Raw genomic sequence first — 21,031 nt, 5'->3', positions numbered from 1 at the left:
CTCCGCTGCAAACTCTATTCACATGCAATTTTTATTTAAAGTTAGGTAAGTACAAAAACACCAAAAAGCACAAACTCCCCTTTTCCTGTCACCTAGAAGAGGAAATGTACTGCACTGGTGGGGGCCGTTGCACATTAAAGCAACACTGGTTCCCTAAAAAAGACCAAACAAACTCGCTTCTCCCTGAAGACACACCTCTGACAGCAACAGGGCACTGACACATCTTGAGCAGACTGAGAGGGGACCTCAGCAATGCCTCTACGTATCTAAAACGGGGGTGTCAAGAGGATGGAGCCAGGCTCTTCTCGGTGGTGCCAAGCAACAGGACAAGAAGCAATGGGCAGAAACTGATGGACAGGAAGTTCCACCTGAACACGAGGAAGAACTTCTTTACTGTGCAGTGACCGAGCACTGGAACGGATTGCCCAGGAGAGCTTGTGGAACCTCCCCAATGGAGATATTCAAGAACCATCTAGACGCAATCCTGTGCCATGTGCTCTAGGACGACCCTGCTTGAGCAGGGAGCTTGGACCAGATGACCCACTGTGATCCCTTCAAACCTGATCCATCCTGTGACTCTGTGACACCCGGCCTCCCGACTGCCCCCGGAGGGGTGGCAGCACGGAGACCGCCCGGCGCTGAGCCGACACCCGGCCAGGCCCTGCTGCCCGCACCAAGAGCTCTTGCCCGCCACCCCGACCCCCGCCAGCACCGCGGAGTCGCCGTGCCCGCTCTCCTGAGAACCTGCGCGCCCCCCCATCCCGGCGACCGCGGATACCCGCGGCACCAGAGCAACGCGGAGTGGCCCCGGGGAGCCCCCGCCCGCCCCGCCGAGGGCAGCCGGACACGCCGAGCCCACCTGGCCCTGCCGCCGCCACCGCCGCCGCTGCCCAGGCCAGCCCGGCCCGCAGTGCTCCGGCTCCGGAACAGGAAAGCGATGGGAGGTCCTGCGGGCGGAAGCACCGCCTGCCAGGAGGGAGGGAGAGAGGGAGGGAGCGGCGGCATGAGCGGTGGGAAGCAGGAGGCCGGCGGTGGGGGTGGGCCCCGCGGGGGCTGCCTGCGGGAGTACCCGGCGCTGCCGGTGTGGGTGGTGGAGGACCACCAGGACGTGAGTGCCCGGCGCTGGGCTGCCGTGGGATGGGCCATCCCTCCGGTGGTGTATGGGGAGTGGCTTTGTTTGTTTGTTTGTTTGTTTGTCCGCGGCGCGGAGGCTCGGTCTGACTGGTGGGTCCCCTGTGCCGGCGCTGACGGCTTCTCGGGGGGATGCGCTTTCCCGCCATGTATCCGGGTTCTGCCCGCTCCAGGCGCTTCCCTGGGAACAGCCCTCCCCTCTATAGCCATGCACAAACATTAAAACTGCCTTCCCTTCTACTGCTGAAACATAAATGAAGTTCAGGGCCCAGGAGATCTGATTTTCCTTTCCCATTCACCGATTAACTTAATTATTTCCATGATCGAATTTTGACATCTTTTTAAGCAATTGTTGCTGTCTTTTTTCTTTTTTGGGTCATAGTTGCTATAGTTAAAAAGAAATTATACTTGCATTACACCGCTGTTATAATTTGCTGGCCATTAGAGCAGTACTTGGAAACTCAACCCAACCTAGTGTCCGACAGCAGGTATAATCACATTCCAAGGAGCAGATTGACAGCCAGTTGATAAGAAATGTTAAATGTGGAGCTTTGCTTTCTTGGTTAAGTCATTGAAAAAGGGAGTGAAGAAGGAATTGCTTTTGAACTGCTGTTTCTGGTTTCTCATGTTTTGTTGGTTTTTTTTATAGTAGCATAAGTTGAGGCCTTCATCCTAAGTAACAGATTATTTACTAGATTCTTTGCAAACAGAAAGTTTTAGTGTAGTAAAGTCCATTACAGAAAATAATGAAATTGTAAGTAAATAGTTTAATGCAGTTCATTTTTGCTAAGACTCACTGAAATATATGATACTGTGATATATGGTACTGTGATAGCTGATTTTACATCGTAACCAAGGACTTAGAGCGTCGCTGTGATAGTAGTACTGATATAATCCCAGTTAATGATCCTTCTTCTTTATTTTAGTCTCTATACTTATGTTTTCAATTAACTTAAAGTCTTTTTATACTAAATGTATACACTGCATTTTCAGGATGTGAATGTAGATGCACAAAATGCAAATGGCTTTTTATTCCAAGTGTAAGAACTTCACAGAAAATTTAAATAATCCTTTGCTGACAGTGATGTTCCTCTAGGACAAGTTATCAGTAAATGCATCATGCATTGATTAATAATAACAGCTGGCATAAAGGAAATTTTGTTCTTAATTGCAAGGTTAGAGACCTCAGTCTCTCGTGTCTCTTGCAACCTGTAGTTACCCTTACCTGAGTGAAGCTTCAATTTTAATTGCAAAGATTGTAGGTTTTTCAGGTAGGCCAGATTATTTCTTTTTTCCAAAGACGTAGAAGTCATGGATCAGGGAACCCTTGTTATTTTTAACCTAGTTTTACCTACTGTTGCAATAGTATACTTATATTTTATGGTTATGCCCATGCAATATGCCAGATCTGTCATCTTAATCAGTTTTATGCCAAGAAAAGTAGCTCAGGTGCAGTTGTAATGTAGAGGTCACATGTAATTTTTGTTGCTTCTTTACAGTCTTCACATTCCCTGTATGATAGGGCTGCGATTCACAATCCCTGTTGGATTTGCTCTGGCAGCCAAGGCAGTTGATGTCCCCTAACTGTGAGAAAGACTCCATGTACTGCAGTTCAGTGTAAGAGGTATCATGAATCAGCCATCAGTTTTCTCATTTTTACCACCCTGTACTATTGCACTTCAGTGGTTTTCTATGCTGTAAATTGGTGAGTTGCCTCACCTTCTGTTTTTCGCACCTTTGAGTGAAGACCTTCAGCGGGGGATAAGGTTGGAGAGTTGAGAAAGGTTATATGTTTATTGCAGCCACTAAGTCATTAGGAATTAATTTTTCAAGAGGAATAGGTTTAATGATCAGCTAAAGTCTAAATCATGGTGGGGTCAGTTTTCATTCCATATCAGTTAACTTATAAACCTCGAGTAAAAAAATGTTTTTGTGCTCCACAGCACCCATGCATGGTGAGGAGTGTATGGGGAAGGAAATACAGGGGCAATGTTCTGCAGAAGAGGAAAGGCAGTTCTGGGGTTTAGTTGTAAATGAAAAAAAAGCCCTAGGAATTGAGTTGAATCATTAGTAAGAAGCTACTGCAAACAAGACTTCCTATAAAGAAGGAAAAAGGGAGTAAGGCTGTGATTCTTTAGCAGTTTCCCATGTGGAATGCTTAGGCTTATAATGATTACAGTTCACGAGTTATCTTGCCTCTGGAGTTATTTCCCCTTTGTATTGTTTTCTGTCTCCTCCTCCCTCTAATCTAAATTCTAAAGGAATAAGAGGGAGACTAGTGTTTTTGCTGTTAAAGTGGTCACATTTTTCAGCCTACTGGTTATTATTAAAATGTTTTTATTCATATTGCTTTAGGTGCTGCCTTTCATCTATCGTGCCATTGGTTCAAAGCATCTTCCTGCCAGTAACATCAGTTTTGTTCATCTTGATTCCCATCCAGACCTTCTTATTCCTGTTAATATGCCTGCAGATACTGTATTTGACAAAGAAACTCTTTTTAGGTAAGTCCCGGGTACTGCCTCAGAGTACTTTAAATCTACTTCTTGCTGCCTTTGATTCACAGTGAATATTGGTACAACTGAGTAGGAAACATGAACAAAGGAGGTATAATTCAGGTTCAGGTTGTATCTTCCATCTTTTCACTTTTGCTGAAACTTTATTTTTTTAATGGAAAAAGTTACGTTTGTGTTTTATGAATGTGGCCAAATGTTTATGTGGTACATCAAGCAATTTAAGATGTATGAATTTGCTTTGTTTAGTTGTTCAGTAGTATATTATGATATTAGCCCCAGTAGTTCCTCTGGGTAACAGGAAAACACTCTAAGTTGATGCTTTGTCTGAAGAGCTGTAGTTTTAAATCAGTCTTTCTTTCTTCACACTGAAAAATTGACTTCGAGATTGAAATAGCATATCATTTGTTGGCATGGTGAGTATGTGAAATTAAACAAGATTTTCATATTAGAATCATAAAGACCAATATTTTCTACCACCATCTGAGGTAGGTAGGGAATAAGCCACAGGGTGATCTCTGCTATTGTCTTTCTCTTCTTGTTTTAAAATAAATATTGATTGCTTCAGTATTATGGTGATTTACAGCAATTACAAGCTAATGCAATTGTGTAAATACTTGGATCGTCCTACCCATAGTGAATATTTTATTCTCTTTTTTTGACTAATAAGTTTTGTGGACTCTATCTTAGAATCTTTGAATGATTTGGATTGGAATGGACCTTAAAGATCATCTAGTTCCAACTCCCCTGCCAATGGCAGGGACATTTTCCATTAGACAAGGTTGCTCAAAGCCCCACGCAACCTGGCTTTGAACACTGCCAAGCATGGGTCATTCATGACTTCTCTGGAGAACCTGTTCCAATGCTTCACCACCCTCACAGTGAAGAATTTCTTTCTAATATCTAATCTAAACCCACCCTCTTTCAGTTTAAAGCCTTCCCCCTTGTCTTATCACTGCATGCCCTTGTAAAAAGTCCCTTTCCAGCTTTCTTCCCTTTTAGGTACTGGATGGTTCTATAGGTCTCCCTGCAGCCTCCAGGCTGAACAACCCCAATTCCCTCAGCTTGTCCTCACAGGAGAGGTATTCTAGCCCTCTGATCATCTTCATGGCCTCCTCTGGACCTGGTTCAACAGGACCATGCCCTTCTTATGTTGAGAGCCCCAGAGCTGCATGCAGTATTCTGGGTGGGGTCTCACAAGAGTGGAGTGGAGGGGCATAATCACTTCCCTCAACCTGCTTGTCATGCTTCTTTTGATGTGACCCAGGATACAGTTGACATCATACATGTAATTAAATAGGGTCTTGATAATGAGGAAAGATGCTAATCTTGCAGTTGTGGAGTGACTCACTTTAATTACTGGGATGATATTTAAAATCTACCTAGAGCAGTTTACAATAAAACGCTCTCATGAGGTCAGTCTGAAGTTATTTAGAACGATGTTGTGTCCTTGCTTGCACTTTCCTCTATCTGATGTATCAAGAGAAAAAGGATGTAGAATCACAGAATTGTTAAGGTTGGAAAAGACCTCTATGGTTATCAAGTCCAACCAGTAACCTAACACTGCCATGTCCACCACTAAGTAGTTTATCAAAGCACCGTACTAAGAGTGAAGCTGATTGCACTCTATGTCTGAACTTTTTTAAATTACTACAGACATTATAGATTTCCCTCTTTTTCTTTCTTTGATGATGTTACCCTTACACAGAGTACTAATTTTAGATGATTTGCCTGGAGGTTTTAAAGATGTGGAAGATGGTTGTGGTGTTCTTGACCATATTTTATTTATAAGGAAAGTAACATTGTTACCTCCTGTCTTTCTCTGTTGATTACAGTGAATTAAGTATTGAGAACTGGATTATGCCTGCTGTTTATGCTGGCCATATTTCTCAAGTAGTATGGCTTCACCCACCCTGGGCTCATCAGATCTCAGAAGGAAAACACAGTTTTCTTGTTGGGAAAGATGTATCAACAACGACAATCAGGTAAATTGTCTGCTGTCATAATGCTAGTAATATAAAAGTTGTCTCTGTAGCTTTTCACTGGCATTTTTTGGGGTTCTTGGATAAAGATGAAAATTTAATTTGTAATTTGTATTTGTAATTTCCTTAGGAAATACCTAATGCAGTTCAACTTATATCTATTTACTCTTTGGTCTGTCTAGTAAAATTTTTATTTGGTGTCAGCCATGATTCTATTTTTCTGGTGTGGGAGTGGTTTTTTTGCTTGTTTTGTTTTTTGGGTTTTTTTAAGTTAGTCTACTACTTAAACACTGAAACAGGTACTCAGGTGGTGAATTCTCCATCCTTTGATAAAGGATGATTGATCTGGGCAGCCTCATCTACCTGGAAGTTAGTTCTGCTTTGATCAGATGATTGACTAGAGACTTCCAGATGTCTCTTCCAATCTTAATCATTCTGTGATTCAAGTTCTGATCAGAGCCCCTCATCATTCTGCAGGATGCAATCCATGATAATTTTGCATTCACTATATTCACTACGTTGTGATTTTGTACAGTTTTAATGGGCACTTACAAATCATGTCTCTTATCAGCATATTGAAGTAAATATTTTGAAGCAAGTTTAACAGAAGACAGCAAAGAAATGCCTTGTTTTACCACCTTAAATAAAATGCTAAAGCTCTACAATTCTGAATCTGAAGCCTACAGTTAACCTAAATAATAATAATAATAAATTATAACTATGATAATGATGATAATAATTATAAAGCAGCTAGTAGTTTCAATTGCATTTAATCATTTAACCAAGATATAGAAATACTTCATAATGGCTGAATAGCTCTCTCACTGGTGGCCTTAGCTGTCACAAAAACAACATTTCAGGCTTCTTTTTGAACACTGTCAGGTACCTTCACTTCAGATTCCAGGCTTACCAAATCCGTGAAGGAAAAAAGGGAAAGAGTCCTCAGAAGTACAAACTTGCTTAAAGTTTTGTTGACAACAGATGAATAGGCAATAGATACCTTAGTTAGTGTCCACTAAGGAAAAGGCTGTAGTATGAGCTCATGTTGAACCCTGCAGAATTTCTGAGAAGAGGTCCTGGGAATGCCCCGTCAACAAGATGAAGTTGTGATCCAGCCTCTCATCTTGGCAAGCTCAGGCTAATCCATCCACAAGACACTGGGGAACTGAGCTTCAAATGTCTCCTGCGTATGAAATTATTTGTCTTTGTGGCTGATTGATGGTGATACCCTGTAATCAAACGAGGCTTTAACAGGCATGAGCGGAAGTTCACACTTAAGCTTATCTTTAGTCTGAGTTTATGATGCTTAAGGCTTAATGTACTGAAATATGGCTTAAAAATTCCATTCTTTATATAAGCAGAGGTTTTAGTACTGTCGCTCTTGTTGAATTAGTTGTTTTGGTTTTTTTTATATAAGTGGATTCAACTGATACCTAGCTATTTATCCTCTAGTTACCATCTCTCTCACTTAGAGCAGGGAATCTATGTCAGTGGTAAAAGAAGTTAAATTCTACCTATTAATTAATAATATTTTACTTTTACTAAATCAATATTTATGCATTTCAGGGCATTTCTCAAACCCAACCAACATAATTTTCCTGGAAAATTAGAAAAGACAAAATATCTATAGCTTTGCAATCTTATATGCTACAATATTGACAATATCTTGTTCAATTCTGGATGTTGTCTTTAAAATGCAATTTAATGGCAAATTAATCATAGTAGCGCATAATGTAGAATCTTTTTTCTTATCCATTAAAACCTTGTAGGACTATCATAAAAAGTGTAGGATGAATTTATATATATTTATTTCACAATAAAGAAGTGGAAAAAATTTTAATTTAAAAACCTGAGGATTGAAATTTTGTCTACACAGTTTTATTGCTTTCGTTACCCATCAAACGTCTGTTTATTCTTCTCTGGATCTTTAAAGTATAAAATGCTTTTTCCTAAGCTCTTTGCCAAGATGTATATTAACTGAGTTACTGTCAATTGTAGGGTTACAGGCACAGATCATTACTTTTTAAGTGATGGTCTTTATGTTCCTGCTGATCAGCTAGAAAACCAGAAGTCCTTAAATTTACACGTCATTCTCATCAACCCTATTGAATGGCCTAATGGCCATGAAGAAAATGGTGAAGTAGCATCTGCTAAAAGACTGAAGCTGAATACAGATGACACAGCAAGCGCCACTTCTGCCTCTTCATCAATGGGTCTTGGTGACCTTGATAACAGCACCCCAAGTGTGAAGCAAAAGGAAGTACCAAATGCAAGTGCCCTGAATAGGGCAGGAACCTCGCCAGAGTGCTCAGCTTCAAGCTGTCTCAAAAACAGTGAATGCCCAATAAAGGAAGTTGTTAAAGATATCTGCCAAGTGCTGCAGAAAGGTGATGCATATGTTTTGGACATTGACTTAGATTTTTTTTCAGTTAAAAATCCATTCAAAGAAATGTACACACAGGTAAGCATAACAATTGAATGGCCTCATACCATTCACAAGAGTCATAGTCTTAGTATTTATGTCTATGGAGAAACTTTCACCTAAGCTTAATCAGCAGAGTAGCTGATCACGTTTAATGATTCATGGTCATATTTTAAAGAGAGACATTCTAGTGGAGTGTACGTGATAAAAATTTACAACCGCCAAATAGGGGGAGATTCTTACATTTGATAATGGTATGGAGCGTACATTCAAGCTCAGAGGTATATGGCTCACTTGTGCTTGTTGCTTGGGACATAAAAGCTATGCTTGGGTTTCCACAGGTAACCTTCCAAATACTCACAGCAAGAGTCATCAAGGAGGAATCATAGAATGGTGGATTGTGTCATTTTTTACCCTTCATGACATGGTATTAGAAAACCACAGTGGTATCAAGAGACTGCCTTTCAAAAGGCATGGTGGTGTTGATTGTCCAAAGAGTGGTAGCTTGTCCTGATGAGAGGCTGTTATGCTCATTATTGTCTGCAGTACTAGAGTAGGGGAATGATCTTGGTAATCACATTATTTTTTTGAAGAAGGAAAGCTTTGAAGATTTGGTTTGTCATTTGAAGAGTCTAATCTTTTTCCTCTTTTTTGTCTAAGACAGAATATGGGCTCTTGCAAGAGTTGTACAATTTCAAGAAACCGCACAAAAATGCAACAGAGGTATGATATTTCCTTGTGGGATGTAGAGGGAATGATTCTTTTTATTTACCCAATAAAAATGAGTTACGCCAACAGGAAGGAACCTATCAAAGGTGCTTAATGAAGTGGTCTCAAATTAAGCTATGTGGCACACTGAATGCTAATCAGCAGAATCTTAGAAATTCTTTCCTATTAAATGTTTTGATTAAATGAGTGAATTGCATAAATATTTAGCATGAGTGTGAAAATTAATTTCTGTAAACAAATGGTAATTGACAAGGAAGGAATGAAAACATTGTAAGTCATCTGCAATGTTCTTTTTGTGACTCGACAGGACTTTGGATTGGTGAGGTTTCTTCTTTTTTTTTTTAACCCCTCCAGGCTCTCCCCTTCTTTGCCCTAGTTGCTCTTGCTTGATAGCCAGAGTTGTGATGAATGTCTAATCGGTATTTTACCTGTCTGTTTAGATGTGGAAAGGATGGTATTATGCCACTGTAATGTATTTTTTCATTTTATGTGCTCTCTGCTTCTCATAGGAAATGTAAGCTTTCATAATCTCATCTGGACACTGTTAGAGAGATTCAACATATATAATTAGCACAAATTAATGAAATCTAATTTATATATAAAGAAATAGAGATATGTGGAATATTGGCAAACTGATTTTCATATCTCTTAGTAAATCAGCAGTAAAAACAGGTACATATTTAGAAGGTGACTTTTTAAAAATTGTTTTTGGAAAGACAGAGCAAAGTGAGATGATTTATTCTGAAAGTATAACAGCTTCTACAGACATTCACTGTGATCCTCTTAAATTGATGTGCCATAGTAATGAAACAGTTGTTTCAGATTCCCCACTTCCAGTAGATCAGTCATTACCGAGTTTAAATCATAAGGTAAGCTGTGATATTCTTACTTCATTTTTTTACTAACATACTGTTATATATGCTTATCTAAAGGAAGGCTTGCTGGATTGTGTTGAAAACCGTGTTCATCAGCTGGAAGATCTGGAAGCAGCATTTGCAGATTTGTGTGACAGTGATGATGAAGAAACCCTCCAGAAATGGGCTTCATATCCTGGGTATGAGAATTATAAATGGCTTAAAATGGAAACAGAAGTTTTGGAACTGATATACCCCAGCACTTTGATAACAGAGAAAGATAGGATCTATGCAAGGATACTGTTTTTCCTTTAGTTCTAGAGGAGAAAGAGTCAGACAAAATAAAAGGAAAGTCAGTCTGCTGTCTTCAGCACCACCGTAAGCCTTTGAAGTTCAGTCTTCTCCAGCTTCGTGCAAACTCTGTTGCCTATGGATGGAGGCATTTTGTTGACTAAAAACTTAGTCATCAGTGTGTATCAGAGTTCTCAAAAAAACAACAAACCAAGGAGGACATGGAGAAGCAATGCTTTGGTGCTCCCGAAGGGTCAGCTTTCTGTGGAAAAATGGAAATGAGTGAAAAATTGTATCTGAGCAACAGTCTCCACTAAACATCTGAACTGTACCAGCCCCGTCGCCCACTGTGCTGTTAAAGTAAATGTTTTCAGCTGAAAAGAGACACTGAAAATCTGAGCTTTTCCTTGATGGGAAAATCATTTATTTTCCACATCAAATGCAGCAATTACTGTCAGACCTCTGTAATAGTGACAACAAATATTTCCTGTAAAAGTTGATACGACTCGACCTTTGCAGGTCTGCCCTAAAAGAAGCACAAAAAGGACTTGCCAGAGGCAGCTAAGAGTATAAGAACTTTATAAGAAAGAAACAGTACAATAGTACTGGTAATTGTACTGGTGAAACAGTACAATAGTACTGATAATTTCCATTTTTTCAGGTGCAAGATGACAAAGAGAGGCAAATTTCATTTTCAAATCCTAGACCATAATAACTTCTACTTTCCTCTTTTTTTTTTCTCTTCTTTTTTTTCTTTTTATTTGTTTTATTTTGTTTTGTTTTAACTCCAGAATGAAGCCACTTGTTCAACTAGTTCACAGTTTGAAAACCAGGATGGAAAGCCCAGACTATGAAATGGTAGGTGGCAAGGTAAAAGAGCAGAAAGTAGATGAATTTCAAAAGCATAGCTTCAACAGACAGGGAAAATTCATACTTCCTTTCAGATTTGCTTCTTGATTCAGGACTTTGTGAGAGTTTGTTACTTTTCCTGGGTTTTTATGTCTCATTACTTATGCCAGCTTTTCTTTTTAAAGCTGCTAAAATTCTTCTCTGCTTGTCTATATTTAGGCAACATTAGTGTGATCTTTCAGGACTGTGATATCTTGAGCCACATTCTATGAAGGGAGGTTTTGTTTCACCAGGGTCTGTTGATCTTCTTTATAGAATTTAAGATAAGATACCTATTTATAAAGCATCAGAGCTATCATCTTCAAGGACTGCAGCACACTCTGAATTTATAGAAAAGGTGCAGTGTACTGGAGATAATGAAACAATCCATACAACCTCCAGATTTTTATTTGTTTCGTTTAAAGAACAAGCTGGGGCAGAAAATCCCACAACTCTTACTGTCTGAAGAGGTGTAAGTTGTCTACTGGGCTAGGGATGGTATGCTAGAGACCTTCTACACAGGTAAGCTGTCTCAACAGTTCATCAACAGAAATTAAATTTCTGTTTAATTTACCTGTAGGTACATCAGGCTGGTTTAACCTGTGATTATATAGAGCTTCCTCACCATGTTAGCACTGAAGACGAGATCGAAGGCCTCATACAATCCATTAAAGTTCTGCTAAAAGATATGCCCAAACCCACGCTTGTGACTGTTGCTCGGTAAGACTATGTGGACACTTTTAGTTTAAAAAGCTCTGACTGTACTCATGAAGATAAATGATTTTATCAGTATAGCACTGGTTGGTGCATCTTAAGTCCCGTCTTAAAGTGGAAGCCTTATAGTATAGTAAACATTGACATTTGGAAATACTGATCATAAAGCAGTGACAGAATCTACACAGATAAGGGAAGACTCTGCACTGATGGCCAGTTTTACTGGGCTTTAAAGTAACTGGCACAGATTTCAAAAGCTGTGAAAACATGATGACTTAATCTGCTTCAGCATAAGTTATATAAAGTCTATAATGAGGCCTTGTGTATGTTGGGATTGATAGCTGTCACTGGAGTTCATGCATCTTCACTACTTCCGTTACTTGTGCTAATTAGAGCAAAGCTAGGACAAGCCTGCCTGGGCTGACATCCCACGTTTCTTCTTCTCTTGCTCTAGGGTATTGTACTATAGATAGGATTTCTGTTTTCAGTGAAACTTCTGCTGGAACTGGTTTTCGTCTAATAGGCTGAAAGCAACCTATATTCTTTAAGGCTCTAGTAAAGCTTTGTTATGGAGTAAAAGTTATGTTTCCAGGACTGTAAGAGTATTATTTAGGAGAAAAGGATGGAGCTTGAGACCAGGGACCTGGGAGAACCAGGGATCTCCAAACCTAATTTGGAGGCCACAGTGTTATCTGTTTTCAAATTGTTGCAATTTAATCATTCAGAAATACCAAGTGTGCCCTTAAAAGGGCAGGCAACAATAGCAGAAGCTGACATGAAACTGGCTTTGTCAATAAGAAATAGTATGGGTAATCCCTACAATAAAAGAAAACTATATTCCCTGTGCCAGCTGCAGGATTGTCATCCAGTGTTGCAGAGAAAACAGAATCATCTCTCTAAATCTTGACAGATAAAAATTCAAGAAGTGTCAGCTCTGCTAGTATTGGTTTGCAGTTCATTAATAGGTACTGTAAAAAATGTTATATCCCAGGGATTGTGAAGATGTTTTTCAAGTTTTTCTACCTACTTTACTAGTAGCATTTGAATTTTTCAATTTTAACTTAACATGTGTCCTCTAATTAGATCGTTTGCTTGAACTTTGTCTGCCAGCATATTCTGTGTCAGATTCAGGAAGAGAGTAAAATTAGAAAGAAGATTAGGTCACATTCCTGATCTGCTGCAGACTTTCTATTCAGCTTAAAAAGTAGTGAGGAGATCCACAGCACTACACTTTGAAGGAATACTGGGAGGCAGAACTTGCCAAAGTTTGAAAGTAGCTTCAGCCTAGCCACAGAGCCTTACAAAAATACACAATGTTGTCATGCTGGTGATATCTGTATTCTCTCATGCCTTTTTCAATTCCTTGTTACAGATCAAGTTTGGATGACTATTGCCCTTCGGAGCAGGTTGACATGATTCAAGAGAAGGTTCTCAATTTACTCGGTTCGGTTTATGGCTCTCTGAATGTGCACTTAGACTACTCAAGCACTTCATCTTCTTTGTGACCTTGCTTCATGTATTGCTGTCTAATGCAGTGGATTAATTTAAATTGCATATTAGCTATGGTTGCAAGGGGAAAACTACTGTTATTTCACCAGATGGCACTAGAACCCAAGCTGACCCAGAGCTAGTTTTGAGTTGCATTACTTTCTCTAAGTCAGGTACATCTGAACTGTTTGGCTTTGTTTAGATTAGTTCTGTGATTATTATTTTTATTGTCTGTCTTCTTAAAATTGGTGCAAGAGAAATGACTTTTTGTCTGTAAAATGACACTTTTTGTGTGATTTCTTTGTATCTGTAAAAAACCCATAAAATATATGATTTTTTAAAATAAATAGATATCTTTTATGTAATTAAACTTTTTTTTTTAACTGAGTTTGGTGAGTAACAGAATTTTTTCCTGAGTTGCATTATATCTTTTAAAAACCTATCTGAATAATGCCCTTAAGACTGTAGGTTTACATAGTGATCTCTTGTAATTTTTGTACTTGAGATGAACCTCTCATTTCTATAGAGCAGCTTATGGCTTCTGCCCTATCCACAGAATATCATTTATATTTATACTCTCTTTCATTAATATTGTCTTATTTTGCCTTAGTAGTTCATTGGTGACTCATATGATGTCCTTAATGTACAGACATTGGCTTGATATTTTCACTTTTACATAATTTTGAGGATAAAAAGTATGTTTACATGTGCATGCTTTTATCTTTGGAATCCTGTAAGGAATTGAATTGATGGTTTCTTCAGAAACAAAGATTTAGCTTCATTGAAGTCAGCAGCAAAATCTTCTGTACCAGTTTTTTGCTCATTTCTGTATGCTATTTGGAAAATAACAGTTTTAGAAATGTTTAATTTAGAAATCAATGTAGTTATAGAGAAAACTGCCACTTTCAGAGATAAAAACCCCACAGGATTTATTTGGGAATGAAAATGAAATGGGAAAGAAAAAAATGCCACCTAGAATATTGTTATTTGTTATGAATATATTTTGCGTGTAATTTCTTCTGAAATAGTTAGGTTCATTTGCTAACATTACTCTTTACTCTACCATGACTTTGTGCACTTTTACGGTTTTTTATTGCTTCTGCTGTTGATATAAATTACTGTATTATAGATTGTAAATATATAATCATTCAAAAATATTTCTTCCAGTAGAATAAATTCCATGACCATGGACCCACCTTCATTGTGTTTTTGTGACACATCTGTCACAAAGACATGCCTAGCCTTGGACCCAGTTTCCTTAATACTTCATAAATTATGAACAACCATACATTACATATAGAAATGGAGTGCAGTCAGATCATATGCTGATTGTGTAAAGATTGGGTTTTTTTTAAAGTTAGAGATGCTTCTTGCTGGGCTTTGCATAAGGTTGTAGAAAACAAAAAAACCCAAACGTAGGGCACAGCTGAGCCCCTCAGCCACGGGCGGGTGGGCGAGAGCCCTGGGGAAAGCTTGGGCAAGGGAGATCAAAACACTGCCCGGCAGCCAGGGCTGAGGGATCCAACTGGGAGAACCTTTAGCATGGACCAAACTCAGCAATGTTTGCATCTCTGCCTGGGTGCTGCTTTGGGGATTCCTTGGTTGGTGAGGTAACAAAAATAAATTTACTCTTTTGCATTTTGTCTGTGGTTTTATGGTTGTTCCTGTGCCCTGCCTGTGCTGGCTTACACACACATGTTCACTGTGGCTCTGCAGAATTAAACTAGCATCATGAATCGTCTATTCGGTATCCAAGTTATTTAAGAAATGTTCCTTTCAAGCACAGTTTTTGTTTATGAATGTCAAATTGTTATCTTCTGAAATGTATGACTAACACAAACTCTATAATACACTCCAGAAAATGCCAGTCTCACCTAATTATAGAGACATTAATTTCTACATTAAGGACATTTGCAAGGTTGTTTTTTACTTTGGCAAAAAGTAATCAAGCCAAACCAGAAAGAGGTATCTCTATTTCTCACTTCTATATATGGCTTATTTATTAACCACACATACAAAATCCTCCATTCCCTATGTCTGCCTCAATGTCCTCTCAGCTTATTTCAATATCTATTATGCAGAACAACACAATGAAATCATACTGCCCAACTCCTCTAATCAGTGCTATAAGGATGAGACATGAAGGCCCATTAGAAATAAATTCACTTGAGGATATTAACATAGCAGCACCATATAAGACAGCAGCTTCATATTGTCTCTTGTACCTAGGTGTCCTTGCCAGCTCTGCTGCTCCTTTTGGCACCACTTAGGAGTGAGGATGCCCACTTGGGAGGGCATTTGCAGATATTTGCAGATGGATCTCAGCAGTAGAGATATGCAGGGATAGTTCTGTCATAATTGTGGCTCAGCTTCCAAGATGGACCATCAACCTGAGCATAAACAGTAAAACTATCACACATTTCCATACAGTATGAAATAGAGCCTGTGCATCACCAGCTCTGCAGCCCAGCCACACTGCAGTTTCCCAGCTTGTCACTGCGGAACAAAATTAGCTTTTTCAAGAAAAATGAACGGAGGGTGAGTCAGATGGCTGAGGTTATGTCCTTTGTTACCATTTCTTCCTCTCCTTGAGGCTTCTGTCTCTGACAGCTCTGTCCCTTCCCTTCCTCTGGTAACTGTACTGTGAGTTAATCACCCTAGTCTCAGGCAGAGCTGGACTATGGGGTTTGAAGAGTCAACTGCATAAATATTTCTTCCTGCTGCTATTGTGGAAGAAGAAAATAGTTATCCAACAAGTTCAGTCTTAGGGGAAGAGTCCCTTCCTTGGAGGTACTTAAAAGATGGATGAATGGATGGATGGATGTGGCATTTAGGGACATGGCTTAGTGGTGAACATGACCATGCTGGGTTGACAGTTGGACTCAATGACCTTAAAGGTCTTTTCCAACCTAAACAGTTCTATGATTCTGTTTCTAGGACACCCAGGATATGGGTCCTCTCTCCTTATGCATCCACTGGACAGCACCTGGAAGGGGCCCTCCTGTCCTGCTTGATGGCCCCTATTGTCCCCATGAGTGCCACAAACCATATCCTATCCTCCATCAGGAGGGAGGATGTAAACACCAGTTTAGTTTACACCAGTGTGTAAACACTTTAGTTTTTCAGTGTCTCTTGCAGGAGGAAATCCTCTGTGCCCACAGCAGAGGTGCAGCTCCCACACCCCAATGTAGATGGCAAGTCAGGGACCTAACAAACCCAGTCCCAGCTCCTGCCTTGGCACAGACTTCCTCCCTCACTGTCATCAGGTTCAGCCACAGGCCTATCTTGGGAGAGAGGCAGTCTGGCTAGGTCTACACTGGCCCCAATGGAGGATCATAGCACCACCACAAAGGTATATTAATTCCTTCCCTGTCTTTGAGGCTCTGGGCCACTAGCTGTCCTGCTTCTCTGTCACAAGCAGAGCTCATGAAGGTGCTGGATCCATTCACTAGTGCTCACCTCCCTGCAGACTTACAGGGACGCTCATCTTCCTCCTCTCTCAGTAACTCTCTTCTGCAAAGGAAAGCTGTTGCTCACCATATCCCCAAATATTCAAGAAATGGCTCTGATCTGAATTTTTGTCTAGTTCTGTATTGTGGCTGGGTACTTTTTTACAGTTTAATTGCAATTTACTTTGAGCATACACAATTTCAAATAGGGATACTTGGCCCTCTCAAGGAAGCAGACATCTCACTGGAGAGAGACAAATCATTCCAACCTTCCCTTGCTAAATGCAAGTTAAATATATTCATTGGTTTCCCTAAATGTCCTGATGGTTTTGCACATCTCCTACCACAGGGGACTGCATTGTCTGCTAGGGAGCTTTCCTGTGGGATTGCATACCTTTAGCAGAATTGTTGTCATATATTTTTACTTAAGGCCCTTGACAAAACAAATATTATGTTTGTGTTCATCCTTCACTACTTTACAGAATGAAGTGCATTATGTGCAAATTTAGGGCTAGATCTCCCAAAACACGTTTGACATATGACCCTTTGTTACCTGCCCTAAGCAATACTAAATCTCAGATTTATTCAACGTGCTGTCAGCCAGTCAAGAAATATCTCCCAGCAGAGTTTTTAATATGGAGCTGAGATACTATGCTGAATATCACTGTACTACATTCTTTTCTAATGGTTATGTCTTTTGTGCTCTGTTTGCTACCCAGCATCTCTTCCAGCCATCCTTATAATAAACATGACTTTAATAAGATTCCAAGGTGCACAAAAGCCTTCTGGAACACTCTGCCCTGCACCAGGTGATCCTTCCCCGCTACTTGATTTTGCTCAGCACTGAACACTAACGGCCAGGCTAACTCAAATGCCTGACTTAAATGTATCAAAGCCTGCCTTACGGCTTTCTTCTCTTTACTTCAGCTTTACTTATTTTATCACCTTAAAGTAGTACAGGTCACCAGCTACCCAATTCCCATTAACACTGAGTTTCTGCTATCATTTTTGTAATTCCAGTTGCCCGAACTCAGATGCCCCGTTTTTTCTGTAAGACTAGCTTCTCTGAGTTACTCCCTACCTTGGCTCTAGGCCAGTCATTAAACTGGAACGTGACTGGTCTTCTCAGTCAGGACATAGTGCTAATTCTTCTCCAAAGGCAATACTGATGTGGTAAACTCAGTCCTTCCTCAAACCCTGAATTTGTTCCTTTTTTTTAAGTGCAGCATTTTGTGAATGCCTGTAACTAAAATCAGAACATGGATGGATTTTGTTTCCACGCTATTTTATTTCAAGTAAATATGGGTCTGCTCAAAGCTAGCTCACTAAAGTTCCTGAGAAATGAAAGTCAAAAATGTGATGCATTAGTGACTTCCATTTCCCTGGTAGTCCAAAAGTTTCAAAGCAGGTCAATATTATAGCTCACTAATAGTGAACAGAAATAGTTCACTAATTTTGGCTTCTTTGTTTATAAATTGCAATAATAGAAATATGTTTATAAAAATATATATATAGTATACTGGTTTTCATAGGAAATTAGACAGAGTAAAACCTGTGGATTAAAATTTCTGCCTTTGATGAGGTTACAAATGCCTCTCCTTTTCTAACAAGTCACTCTATGTATCATTAGACAGTGAAGAAGAATAGAAGTAGTTCCCTTTTTTCCTATTTCTCAGATTTCAAGGAGGCAAACAATCCTAGTAACACCACTTCTCTTCCTTCCCCTCCCACTGACTCATCCTTATTTTTTTAATCTACTTCCTTTGCCTTATTTGTCTCCTTTTTGTTTCTAAGCTTTTAATTCATTTGATATTTTCTGACTCTAGACAACAATCCAATATTCAGCCTTAAAAATACATAAGGCATGAGACACCTCTAATCCCAGAATGCTGTAGTATTAAATATTCTACTTTAACCACCTCTAATGCCAGTATTATGGATCCTACTTTAAGTTATAACCTTGAGCACAATGCAGAGCAAGTAACACTAAGATCATCAAACTAGACATCATAATAAAGAGCTCGTAATACAGTCATACTGCTTAAGCCTGTTGCCAAAATGTCCTTGTAATTAGGTCCAACAGCTGAAAAGAAGGACCATTCAGTGAACAAAATGCCTGGGACTGGCCCCATGGAGAAAAAGTACTTTTAAAGCACTGAATGCTATTGGGGATGAATTCCCACTAATATGTTTATTTTTGCTGCTGCCTGTGATTCTTCAGGTTTTTGAGGAAACTCTGGTAAATGCTGACACAGGCCAATAAGCTTTTGAAAAGTGACTTGAAACCAAAGAGAGTCTGCTTACTTAAAAGTATTTTTAGGACAAAATTCCAGATATAAATGTGCTGTATTATCCCCTTCTTTTGTGTCTTACATCCTTCCTCCCTTCTCTCTCCCAAAAATGCTCTCTCCAATTTCTGTTTCTCCCTTTTGTGTTTTATTGTCTAATTTTTGATGCCTAATTTTATAATTCATAATAGGTAATTAAAAAAAATTCACCTCTCCTTTTTTTCACTGGCAATAACAACTTTTATCGGTAATTTTACTAGTCTGTAAAAATTTTTCATACAGAGTTGTTCAACATTGCTTATGTTTTAATGTGTTTAATATGTTTGCTTCAATGTGTAGTCTTTTAAATTTTTTTAAGATTAAGGAAATTTATGAATACAAGTAATTTCATCTGAAAAACTGAATATATTAATTGAATAAGATCAAAATATTCCAACTTACATATTTAGGAAGAAAAATACATTTTTTATTAAAAAAACTAAATTTACTAACAGTAACTAAGAACAAGTAAAATATTGTCAAGCAGGATGCTAAAATACTGTATAAAACTTAACGATTGTGGGTTGGTGATTTATTGTACTTAATTTCTTCTGTATTTTTCTTCTGGAAGCAGTCCTTGTCATATTTTATATCCCATTGTATAATGTGAAAGAAAAAAAAATTAAAATATCCACCACAGTAGTCTGCAAGTCACAGCAGGTTCCAAGTCCACTTCCTAGAGCTCCCTTTTAGTGACGTCCCCAGTTCCACAGGAGTAATCAATAAAAGTGATGAAAGGGCTTTAACGATAGAATATTTATTGTATATAATTTATTTACTACCTTTAGCTTTCTTCCCTGTTAGTAAAAAGCATAACATACTTCTGGATCTTACAAATTGGTTTACAATGTGCGATTGTTTGATTTTTTTCATGAACGAAAAGGAGCTTTCCAGAACTTTTGAGGTTTTTTGCACCAAAGAGTTTATTTATTCCTGATAATATTTATACTATTTTTGCTTGAAAACTTTTTTCCACTATTTGTGCCTATTTCTTAGCTTTGGTGAGTTTTCAAATCAGGCCAGTACTTATTTAATCCCAAAAGAAATTTTTTTTTCATATTATCCTGGGTTTGCCTGGGATAGAGCTAATATTTTCTTACTAGCTGTTTTGGATTCAGTAAAGAATAATGTTGATAACACACTGATGCTAAGTGGTGCTTACTCTAAGTCAAGGACTTTTCACCATCTCATGTTCTGCCGATGAGGAGCTGCACAAGAAGCCAGGAGGGAACATGGCCACGAAAAGCTGACCTGAACTGGCCAAAGTGCTATTCCATACCATAGAATGTCGTGCCCGGTATAGAAACTGGGGGAGTTACTCAGAAGGGAGTCCGATTGATGCTGAGGGACAGGCTGGGTATCAGGTGGTGAGCAATTGGATTGTGTACAATTTGTTTCTATTGGGTTTTATCTTTCTCTCTTCCTCTATTATTCTTCTTGTTGTTGTGATCATCATTATTATTATTATTATCACTATCATTATATATTACCTTGTTTTAATTATTAAACTGTTCCTATCTCAACTCAGGAGTTTTAATTCTTTTTTGCAGATTCTTCTCCCCATCCTACCATGGGTGCATGGCAGCATGGTACTGACTTAGTTACCAGCTGGGGTTAAACCACAACACTTATGAATATGACCATCCTATGTTCAGTTTCTTACCTAGGTATAAAAAGAAAGTGATTGTTTTATTGATAACACTTTGCAACATGGCATATTAGGAATCACTTAAGGCAAGTAAATATGAGATTGAACTTGGAAACATAGGGCAGGTACGAATGAGTATGTCATCATTGTCTTTAGGGATTTGCCAGTAGAAAGCATTATAAAAAATTATAAACAGCTTATTGGTCTCTGGTCTTAGAAGAACTTGTAGCTAAATTCTATAGCTGGAATATGTACAATGCAATCCCTCACATGTACATTAGTGCATACCTGTAACTGTACACACAATCTGTAATGATATAGTGCATAGTAGTTCATCTTTTACTAAGACTTTTTTAAACATACATTAATCTTTATCAACCTACTCTTCACTGAACCTTCACAACCACAGTGAGTGTTCTACTGAGTAAAGGAGAAAAGGAAGAAGGAAATGTTATTCCATCATTTGTCATGTTTGTTACTGCAAATTTTTTATGTCTCTGATTCTTTGTGTATTTGTGATTTAGCAGTGAAAACACAGGATCTAGTAAGTTGTTTATGAGAGAGTGACTACTAAGTACCTTTGACATGATCTCAAATA

General features: G+C 38.9%; 2 protein-coding genes across 4 annotated transcripts in view; one reads left to right on the top strand and one right to left on the bottom strand.

The window, feature by feature from the left end:
- Positions 1-932, bottom strand: part of DROSHA (drosha ribonuclease III) — a 74,422-nt gene extending 73,490 nt beyond the window's left edge. The window contains exon 1 of the mRNA XM_027731140.2: positions 860-932. The gene's annotated coding sequence lies outside the window, so the exon portion shown is untranslated. The remainder of the gene's footprint in view (positions 1-859) is intronic.
- Positions 933-1,003: 71 nt separating this feature from the next.
- CUNH5orf22 (chromosome unknown C5orf22 homolog) lies at positions 1,004-14,647 on the top strand. Of its 3 annotated transcripts, none has more exons than XM_027731142.2 (9): positions 1,004-1,108; positions 3,487-3,632; positions 5,477-5,626; positions 7,622-8,084; positions 8,706-8,768; positions 9,707-9,828; positions 10,711-10,777; positions 11,388-11,527; positions 12,894-14,647. In XM_027731142.2, exons 1-9 carry the CDS (start codon positions 1,004-1,006, stop codon positions 13,024-13,026), a joined length of 1,389 nt encoding a protein of 462 aa, XP_027586943.2. In that variant the 3' UTR covers positions 13,027-14,647. The 3 variants fall into 3 exon arrangements, with proteins under 3 accessions (XP_027586943.2, XP_039242497.1, XP_039242498.1); XM_039386563.1 differs by having other exon boundaries at positions 1,094-1,163; XM_039386564.1 differs by lacking the exon at positions 1,004-1,108 and adding an exon at positions 1,204-2,755.
- The last annotated feature ends 6,384 nt before the right edge of the window (positions 14,648-21,031 follow it).

This window comes from Pipra filicauda, unplaced genomic scaffold, assembly GCF_003945595.2.
Source record: "Pipra filicauda isolate LSUMZ 115617 unplaced genomic scaffold, ASM394559v2 scaffold490_size440907_pilon, whole genome shotgun sequence".
Lineage (NCBI taxonomy): Eukaryota > Metazoa > Chordata > Aves > Passeriformes > Pipridae > Pipra > Pipra filicauda.
This window is presented reverse-complemented; position numbering and strand designations above follow the sequence as displayed.

Excerpts from the sequence above, each read along its gene's own strand:
- CUNH5orf22 (XM_027731142.2), top strand. The coding sequence starts at position 1,004 with ATGAGCGGTGGGAAGCAGGAGGCCGGCGGTGGGGGTGGGCCCCGCGGG. Across the intron at positions 8,085-8,705 it reads TCAAAGAAATGTACACACAG|ACAGAATATGGGCTCTTGCA; the intron begins GTAAGCATAACA and ends TTTTTGTCTAAG. Across the intron at positions 11,528-12,893 it reads ACGCTTGTGACTGTTGCTCG|ATCAAGTTTGGATGACTATT; the intron begins GTAAGACTATGT and ends TCCTTGTTACAG.